At 46.6% G+C, this 10,004-nt stretch overlaps 1 protein-coding gene across 1 annotated transcript in view; it reads left to right on the top strand.

Moving 5' to 3' along the window:
• The first annotated feature begins 1,305 nt into the window (after nucleotides 1-1,305).
• The window catches only part of NPC1L1 (NPC1 like intracellular cholesterol transporter 1), a 23,550-nt gene continuing 14,851 nt past the window's right edge, over nucleotides 1,306-10,004 (top strand). Inside the window, exons 1-4 of the mRNA XM_015811121.1 lie at nucleotides 1,306-1,368; nucleotides 2,692-4,226; nucleotides 4,973-5,073; nucleotides 9,119-9,291. Of these exons, the coding sequence (XP_015666607.1) occupies nucleotides 1,306-1,368; nucleotides 2,692-4,226; nucleotides 4,973-5,073; nucleotides 9,119-9,291 (1,872 nt within the window). The remainder of the gene's footprint in view (nucleotides 1,369-2,691; nucleotides 4,227-4,972; nucleotides 5,074-9,118; nucleotides 9,292-10,004) is intronic.

Genomic DNA, 10,004 nt, shown 5'->3' on the forward strand with positions numbered 1-10,004 from the left:
TCCCAGCAAATAACAATTGTCTTTCAGTTCCTCCATTTTAAATTCTTAGAGCTGTTGTTATTTCACTGGTTTTGTTGACAATGATTCAAAACTGTCCCATTTTCTTTGGCAATAGAACAATGTGGCTTCGTCGAGATAGTTGGTTTCTCCCATCCTTTTCAGTAGGAGAAGAGTGTGCATCACAAGATCAAACAAAGCTGGGCTTCTTTGTTTTTACCTTTCAATCTCACAATGGCCTTGAACCTGCATCCCTGTCCTTATCTCACTGTTCTTTTTGTGTTGTGTCTTTGACCATGACCGTTGCTCCATTGCCCCAACCCTCCCTCCCTTCCGCACCGCCTAACAGAATACTGCCGACTGAGGCTTTCCCCTCACCTCTCGCTTCCTTCAGCTGTGGGCTGCTTGACTGGGCAGAAGCCGAGCCATTTCCCCCTTGCTCTCCCTTCTAAAGCTTCTGCACCAAGGCCACAAAAGCCAAATAAAAGGACCCCTTGAACTTGACGTCATAATATTTTGATGCAGCCCAGAAGCGCTTTGGGGGCTTTGGCAGTTGCATCGCAGTGCTGGCCCGAGTTGTACCTCTAATCCACAAAAGACACCTTGAACTATCAAGTTCATTTTTGCATTTGCTACTATTGTTTTTTATTTTACAGGAGTTGCAACTTACCACCAAGCGCTCTGCTCATATCATGGAGGAAACTACAGAGGCAAAAATGACTGTTAGGAATGTGTAAGATTGCAGATATATAGATGAACAATTTCTTTTTAAAAAAGAAATAGGCAGGTACTCTCTGGGACTTATAAAAGAACTTTGTGCTCTTTTCCAACACAGTATTTTGCCTTGGGAATGGATTTCACTGTTCTTGTTTCAATTCTATTTGTCAGGCCAAAAAAGCTCCAATGGAAAGATTAATAATGAGGCAGTCTCAGCCCTTCATTATGCTATAATAAAGTGGGCCCAGTATATGAGGAAGCCTGGGTATAAGATGATAAACCTCAGGTATCTGGCCAGCAACTGCCCCTATCGATCCCTTCTCTTGGTCAGAACAATGCTTGCTGCTAAGGCACACCTCAGATTCTCAGCTGGGTTAAAGCCAAGATCCCAAATAAGCCGGGGGGGGGGGAGTAGGTGGGGACTAACATGGAAAGAACCCCAATGCTATCTCCAGGTAAATGATAAACCAGGATATGGTGCTGGTGCAGCCTGATTGGTGTGTGGTATCTGGAAAGTGGATGAAGAGTGAGGGAGCACCTTGGCACTCCCTTTTCTCTGAGGAGCCCTGCCGGCAGCCCAGACTTGCCAGGATGCTGCAGATAGTCCTGTTTGCCTTAGTGGTGCTCAGCGCCAGTCTGGACCTGATGACTGAGGTCAGTGAGCAGTGATGATGGAGGCTGTGGGTTGCAGGGATTTAGTAGCAAGGTGTGCTTTTGAAGGACCTGGTGTCCCCAACTGTAAGGTCCTCGGCTTCTGAACTCCCTCAGTCCTTTGAAGGGAGGGACACATCAATCAGGCTCAATTTATCTGCAAAGTACCACTTCCCCCTTAAGGCTTCCCTAAACAGATATATCAGTAGTTTTGGGCAACTGGAGATTTGTACAAAAAGAAGTTTAAGATAATATCCTTTAAGTTCATTCAGGAGGAGATTGTCCCCTGATTGTCCAGTCACAGGCAAGCTGTTCAAGTTATGAGGCCAGCCTTTCTTGGTCCGTGTCAAGTAGACGGCAGGCTAAAGTCTCAGTAAGCCAGAGCCGTCCTGGAGACTGGCCTTCTGGGATGAAGAAGAAGCCAAGGCTGGCGTGATTCTTCCCGTTTCTGGGAACACAAAGACTAGTAAAACAAGGAAGGTTTTCAGCTTTGCTCCTGCCACAGAAGATGAGTGGCCTCTTCTGGAAAAGGGCACGGCTGGCTGGCACCCTGGGTGGGAATAGGGGAGAACTACTACTGATGTTCTCCAAGTGGATATGTGGCCACCACCTTCTGCTTCTCCTCTATAGAGTAGGAGAGGGCAAATTATTGTCTGCCAGGGGCTGCACTTAATATGGGGGGAGCATATGTGGGTAGGGCGAATTTGGTGGCAAATCTGAGGAAAATTGTTTTTCAAATGTTACATTTCTATTTAAGGCTAATCCCACAGTTTTCATATAATATTTGTGAAATGAGTATACAAATTTAATAAATAAATATTTTCACATCAAAATGCCAGGAAATCAGTTTTCACTCATCATATTTAAAGATGGTTCCAAGGACAACAAAAAGAGGATTTGGGAGGCTGCATCCAACTCCCTCCCTTAGAACCTAACGCAATGTGGAAAGGGCTCCATTTTCTGATTCTTTCTTAGTTGTGAGAAGGAGAAGGCGAAATAAAACTTTGAAGATCTGGGGGAGGGGGAAATGAAAGACCGCAACCCCTGATTCTAATCTAGCAGTTCATGTTCCATGTGCTCCATTCTTTAATTTTTGAACTTCCAAAGAGGAAGAAGCCCTGCTTGCTAAGGGGAAAAGGTCCTTGCTTTGATCCCAGGCTGGTCATATCTGCAGTCCTACCTTCCATTCCTTTTGCAAGCTATTGGGGCAGAGGGACCTCTCCTTGGCCTCCTCCCCAGCCTCTCCCACCTGCGCAAATATGCCCCCCTCGACAGTCATGGGGAGTAACGAGCTTTCCCTGCCTCTCTGGGGTCTCTGCTTTCTAGGCTGCTGCTTTGACCGAAATCCATCAGGCAGGATACTGCGCCTTCTATGGTGACTGTGGCAACAATCCTGAAGTTGGGCCTGGGCTCATCCAGCGCAATGTGCCCTGCCTTTCCAACACCCCAGCCCGGCTGGTCCATGGCCCCCACCTCAGCTTCCTGAAGAAGGTCTGCCCGATGCTGTTCAAGGGAGCCTCCAGCACCTACGCCTGCTGCTCGCAAGAGCAGTTATACTTCTTGGAGAAGGGCCTCTCGCTGACCTGGGCCATTCTGTCTCGCTGCCCAGCCTGCAAGGAGAACTTTTCCAACATCCACTGCCAAAACGTCTGCAGCCCAGACCAGAGCCTGTTCATCAACGTCACCCGGTACTTCAATCACACCATCCTGAATGTTCCGGTGAAGGGCGTGCTGGAGTTCCAGTGTTACTACAACCAGCAGTTTGCTGAGGGAATCTTTCAGTCATGCCAGGGAGTCAGGTTGCCAGCCACTGGAGATTATGTCACGAGTGCCTCATGTGGCAAGTACGGGGCAGCTGCATGCAACACTCAGCGATGGTTAGATTTCCAAGGTGATACAAGCAATGGGATGGTCCCTGTGGCCGTCTCCTTCCAGCTGAAACCAGGGGACTGGGCAACTGAGGAGAGAAAGATTTTGCCACTCAATACAACAGTCTGGAAATGCAGTGAGGCTGTAAATAATAGCACAAAGTGCTCCTGCTCGGACTGTGAACAGTCGTGTCCGGCCATCCAGCTTCCTCCTTCTGAATATCAGCCCTTCAAAGTGGGGAGAATGGATGGGGTCCTGTTTGTCTGTGTCCTTCTCTTTGGTGTTATTGCACTATCATTTATGGCCTTGCTGCTGTGGCAAAGGTGCCCCTCGTCTGAGAAGCAAAAGGGACACAACAGAGAGGATGCCGTGACTAAGTTGACTGTCTCTGAGAAAGTGAGTCAGGCCATGTATGATTTCTTAGTTGAGGCCTTCAGCAGTTGGGGCACATGGGTGGCCTCTAATCCCATCAAAGTCATTATCATTTCTCTAGCCATTGTGGTAGGACTTTCCAGTGGAATGATCTGGATGCAACTCACCACGGACCCTCTGGAGCTCTGGGCCTCTCCTGACAGCCAGGCCCGGCAGGAAAAAACACTCTACGAGAAGCACTTTGGGCCCTTCTTCCGGACCAACCAAATCATCCTGACAGCCAAGAACCGCTCAAGCCACATTTATGATTCTCTTTTTTGGGGCAAGAAGAACTTTAGTGGGGTCCTCTCTAAAGAGGTGCTACTGGACCTGATGGACTTGCAAATCAAACTGCAGGACTTGAAGATCTGGTCTGAAAAGCATCATCAGAACATCACCTTGCAGGACATTTGCTATGCACCTCTGAATCCCCAGAATGCCAGTCTCTCGGACTGCTGTGTTAATAGTCTTTTGCAGTTCTTCCAGAACAATCACACCCTCCTGGAGAGGAAAGCCAACCAGACCGTGGGGAAGATGAATGGCACGGTTGACTGGAGAGACCACTTCCTTTACTGCATCCAGTGAGTGTGCGTTTGGGAAGCCTCCTTCTATGTGTGAGGGGGGTGGATTTGTTTCATCTTTTCATCCTTGCTAAGAAGGGTAGCAGGTGGAAGGAAATGTTGGTGCCATGTTTTGGTGACATTATTTCCTTTTCATTGCCATCCATTCATTCGTCTTCTTCGCCCATCTCTGAATTGGCACAAGAATGTCAGTTTAAAGTTGCTGTCTTCTGTGCCAGTCCTGCTGCTGCCTCTTGTGCCCCAACAGCTGGCCTTGTCTGCTTTGGGAGTGTGCCCCTTGCCTTCCTTGGCCCTATGTCGTTCCAGGCATGGCACCAGGATAGGGATGGGCTGGACTTTTTTAAACTTGCTGGCTGCCCCTCCACCCACCTCCTGTTGGCACCTCCCAAGCTAGCCTAAACTGAAGGGAAGAGAGATGAGTGGCCCATCCTCAGTTGGGTCCTGGTGATTGGGAAGCAGGTGACAGGCTGCTGCCCACCTTTTGGGGGGACTTTGCAACTGACAATATGGGGAGCCTGACCAATAAGCACAGACACTGGCTGGTCCTGCCTCTTCTACCTCCCCTCCGCTTCCTTGTTTAAAGCCTACAGAGAGTCATTGCAGGTGTTCCATGTAAGGTGTTTTCTTGGTTAATGGGGCTGTTGGGGCTGTTCTTTCTCCCATGTTTGCAAGGGAAAGCTCTTCCCTTCTGCCACCACACCCCCATCTTACAATGTGTGTTCTTCTCTTCTTTGCTCTTACCTTAGCTCTCCAGCCTCTTTTCAAGATATCACAGAGCTGAAGCTGAGCTGTATGGCAGACTACGGAGCCCCCGTGTTCCCCTTCCTGGCTGTAGGTGGTTACTCAGGTAGGAGAGCCTACTCCCTCCCAGGTGGTAAGTCCAGACAGCAGTGGCCATCTCTTTCATGTCATTCCCAATGGGACTCGCCCTGTTTAGTCAGGGGAAGAGAGGTCAGCTGGAATATAGAATGGAATCATTGATAACCTTGGTGAACCAGCTGTGGCAGGAAGGTCCATGCCATTACCGGGCTCTGGCAGTAGATTACCTTGAGCTGGCATTGCTTTCTAGTTATTTTTCTGTTTCTTGAGGTCTCAGCTGTGCCTTCTTTAGATTTGAATTAAGAAATCTATAAGTGTCGAAATACATACAAAGAGGTGCTTTGACATTTCTCAGTTCAGGATTATCCTCAAAATCTTTGCACATAAGCTAAAGTCACATCTTTGCTAAAAAAGAGAAACCATAAGGTAAGGCAGAAGGAAATTTGGGGGCATCTTCTTGGCCAGAGTTTCCTGAGTCTTTGGCCAAAGAACTCTTGACGAGACCTTTGGGCCAATGTAGTGTGGAAGAGGATTGAAAAATGAGGACCTTCAGTTGCTGCATGGACCTCTACCTGAGCATCGTTTGTTGTATTTATTGCATTCATGTCCTTTCTTCCCATTGAAAGTTCCCCACCTTTCATTCACAAATCAACATCCCAGGAATTCAGTGAACTCTGTCAGAGGAAGATTTCTTCTTCCCCCATCTCAGCCTTATGGCATTGTATTTTAATTGTAGTCTATTGGTTTCCTGATAGATGGTTGTACCTCAGGTTGAAATGGTTCTCCTTGGCATGCTGGCCCCAGGATATTTGCTTAATTGAACTGCTACTGATGGGGAAAGGAAGGGGATATTGGGGTGGTGTTGTTGTCTTCTGTTGGATACATTCTCCCTCATCATAGTTTTCCTCCAATAATGAAGGTTACCTAAAATTTTATTTGGTATCATATAGTGCTTTCCAGACCTATTTTTAAACCCATAGGATTGTCATGAATATATAGAATATGAATATATTTCAATGTGTGAGGAGGTCGATGGCTCTCAAGCCCCATTTTTCCAGAAATATTAATCTTCCAGAAGAATGATAATCCTCTAAGGATAATAGTGGTAATAATGTTTATTTTATTTCTCCACAATTGATCTATCAGCGAGGTGTTTGAAAGGTATAGAATAAGGGTCCCCAAACTCTTCAACTCATTGACCCCATAATGGTGTTTCAGATTGTTCATTGATCCCCAAATGTTTATTATATGTAAATAATGTAATGAATAATACTTTAACTAATAGTATTACAACTAATAATAATAATAATAATAGTAATAGGATGCAATAAAATAGAAGATAATGAACTGGAGAAAATCACAAAATACAAAGACTTGCAAATAGAACAATGGTGGCAAAAGAAAGCAAAGTAGCATCAATAGTCATAGGCCCCTTGGGTGCTATCCCAAAACATCTGGAGCAACCATTGGTATTGACAAAAATCATTCTCAATCAATTTCAACTTTACTTAGAACAGCCTATATCCTGCAGCTATACCCTTTATACCAGGGCTGTCAAACTGCCGGCCTGCGGGCCAGTTGCATCATGCGGAGGCCGCGCCCACCCCAGCTCCGTCAATGCAAAAAAAGTTGCGATATGTCACAACAATGTGACACGGCGAGTTTGGCATCCGTGCTTTATACCATCAAACAATATCTGCCTATCCCAGGTCCTTCAGAAGGTCTCAGTAGCTGGATAAAAATGCTAAATCCAATTGCAATATCTGACTATCTACACGGCCAGCCACAACATCCTAGGTTCTTGGGAAGAACTTGATGCGTATGAAGGCCAACATCAGCTAAAGAACTGGCAGCTGTGATTTCACCTTGTAGTATACATAATAATATCACCACCCATCAGCCCTTGGGGATCAATATTGATGATTTTGGAGAACCGTAGTGTAGAAAGAAGCAGGGTCATACAGAGAAAGCTCACTTTTTAACTAGAAGAGCTCTAACTGTGATTCTTGTGTTTTGTATTCCCTCCCTCCCTAAAATCTGGGTGACTGGCCAATGAATGAGGCATGGGAAAGGGGTGGGATGAAGCCAGAAGGAAAGGCCCAAGTCTAATGGCACGTGGGAAGGTCCTTGGGAGACAAGAGGAAAAGATGCAGACAAGAGGAGGAGGAGCCTCCTGACCTTAGTTGGCAGAGAAAGGAACTTAGGAAGGACCCTAACCCTCAAGGATCAGGCTGAGAAAAGAGAAGATGGGGGATCTGTACTTTCAGACTTGCAAAATTTGTTAATGTAACTTTACAATAAAGTAGAATTAGCTCATCTGGTTGCGTTTCCCATCTGGTTGACCTGGGAGAGGTGGGACAAAGCCCTCCCATCCCGCCACTGTTATGGTAGGTCCCAGACGGCACTGCAGGACTAGTTTGCCAAGGCGTAGCGATGCTCAATTGCAGGAGCGGTGCAACTGGTATCCATTTATTTTTTGGAATGCACTAACACAGTTGTGAGAAAGAACCCACTGGCCATCCGCCTATGGAGATGTGAAACAGCAGCAATGGGAGAAAAGAAATGATTAAAAATATGGTTTTCTAGAAAGTATATGTGCAGAAAGAAAGGAGCACTCATACTCAGTTGGAGAATTTTATCGCATTGAATTTGCAATGAATCTCGGGTTCTTACAGAGAAGTTGGTGCAGAATAAGTGCCACAAGTTGGAATATATTAGCAGCAGAGACAGAGAAAAGATTTATCAGCAGTTCAGAAACAAATCTTAATGTTTAAGATTTAGAGCAAAACAAATTTGACCGTGGGGATGCCGCAACAGTCGAAGTGTGAGAGATGGTCATTCAGCCACTTTTCTCAGTGCTGTTGTCGGCTTCAGAAGGTCACTGAATGAATGGTTGTAAATCAAGGACTGCCTGCAACTGCAGTCTAGTCTTTGACTTACAACAGTTTATTTGATGACCATTCAAAGTTACAACAGAGGTGAAGGGGGTGACTTTATGACCGTTTTTCACACTTACGACCACTGCGGCATCCCCACTGTCACATGGTCAAGGTTGAGACTCAGGTTTATGGCGGTTGCGGCATCCTGGGGTCGTGTGGTCCACTTTTGCAACCTTCTGACAAGCAAAGTCAATGGGGAGGCCAGATTCACTTAACGACCATGTTACTAACTTAACACCTGCAGAGATTCCCTTAACAACTGTGGCAAGAAAAGTCATAAAATGGGGCAAAACCCACTTAACAAATGTCTCACCCAGCAACATAAATTTTGGACTCAATTGTGGGGTCGTAATCGAGGACTCCCTGTACAAGAGGCTGGAGATTTTTCTTGGCAACAACAGCTTTGCCCCCAGAGGTCGTGGGCGCTCCGTCCCTGGAGGTTTTCAAGAAGAGGCCAGACAGTCACTTGTCTGAGATGGGATAGGTTCTCCGGCTCAAGTCGGGGGCTGGACTAGAAGACCTCCAAGATCCCTTCCAGCTCTATTCTATTCTTATTCTTACATTGTCAAAAAATATAAAAACTGGACAGGATGGGAAGCAGAAACAGATGGCCACGCAGCAGCTGGTCAAGCAGAAAAAGAAGGAATGCTTGTCGGTGTATTTCATTGTATTTGGGCAGGGAGGAAAATAAGGAGAAGCAGAAATAGAGACGGTGGCTTTAAAGTTTCCACATGGATCACACAATGACTGTTGTTTTCTGTGACAGGGTGTGATGTTTGTAATCCATCACTAGTTCTGAGCTTAACCACTAAGGGCTGTGAGGTCTTTTTGTGTGAATTAGAATCCTGAAAGGCTGAAAAGCAGCTTTTTTAGAATCAGGGCTAAGGTAGAGTTTGCAACTTATTCTGATGAGAAATGGGAGTCCAGAATAATCTGGTCCATGTATTTCCCACCAGCCATTTTCTAATAGGATCGCTAGAACCCAGGGCCCGATTTGGGCTTTTTTGGGCTCCCTCTTGGGGGTGGGTGGGCCCTTTCCTCGCTGGCCTGGGGACTCCGTTGGAAGCATCGGTTGGAATGAGAAGGTGCGCCTTCCTCTCCGGCATTTGGGTGACTTTTCTCTATGCTTGACAGGGTTGGAGTACTCCGAAGCAGAAGCTCTCATCCTCACCTTCTCCTTGAACAACTTTCTCTCCAGTGACCCACGTTCTGACTTTGTGCTGTTGTGGGAGAAGCATTTCCTGAAGGTGGTACAGGAATTTCAGAAAAATCACACCGAGACATATGCCATCGCCTACATGGCAGAGGTAATGAGTGCCACTGTCCCTCTCCTGCTTGGGAGTCTGAATCCAGCTATAGGACCAGACAGCCTTCATGTGGACAAGGCTGTTTTCAGCCCTGGGAACCCAGTAAGGGAGACCTGGGCGAAAAGTGTCTAAATGCTGGCACAATTCCAGGTTCTGAATACAGTAGAATTCCTTGGGAAAGGCACATATATTATCTATGCTTTTATTTTAACCATTTATGTAGCTGCCCACCTTATGACCAACTTTGGGCAGTTCCCAATCAAAAATAAAAACAGCATAAAAACCATAATAAAATGATAAAACTACGCACATTAAAAACAATATTTGAGGAAATAACTTTAGAAACTGTCACTTAGCTGCATTTTAGGAGGCCCTGAAGGCTCCCTCTACACTTTTAAAATGACCCGTGCCTGTTGCACACATGGTGATGCTGGGACAAATGTGAATGGAACCTCCAGTTACCCATCTGCCTCCACCTTTCATCTTCCACCTTCCGGACCGCCCCCCCCCCCCTCCGCAGGGAGACGGAACCGCCTAGATGGTTCCGTCCCAGGCGACTGATGGACCCTGAAAGGTTCCTGACGGAGCTTGGGCCATATCCGGAGGATCTGGTCCACGACTCGGCGGAAAACCAGGCGGCGGCTTGGGAGACAACTGCCGCCGCTGCATTGGACCGAGTCGTGCCTTTGCGGCCTCTGACCCGACATAGATCT

The sequence above is a fragment of the Protobothrops mucrosquamatus genome, unplaced genomic scaffold, assembly GCF_001527695.2.
Source record: "Protobothrops mucrosquamatus isolate PMUCROS unplaced genomic scaffold, P.Mucros_1.0 scaffold31, whole genome shotgun sequence".
Taxonomy (NCBI): domain Eukaryota; kingdom Metazoa; phylum Chordata; class Lepidosauria; order Squamata; family Viperidae; genus Protobothrops; species Protobothrops mucrosquamatus.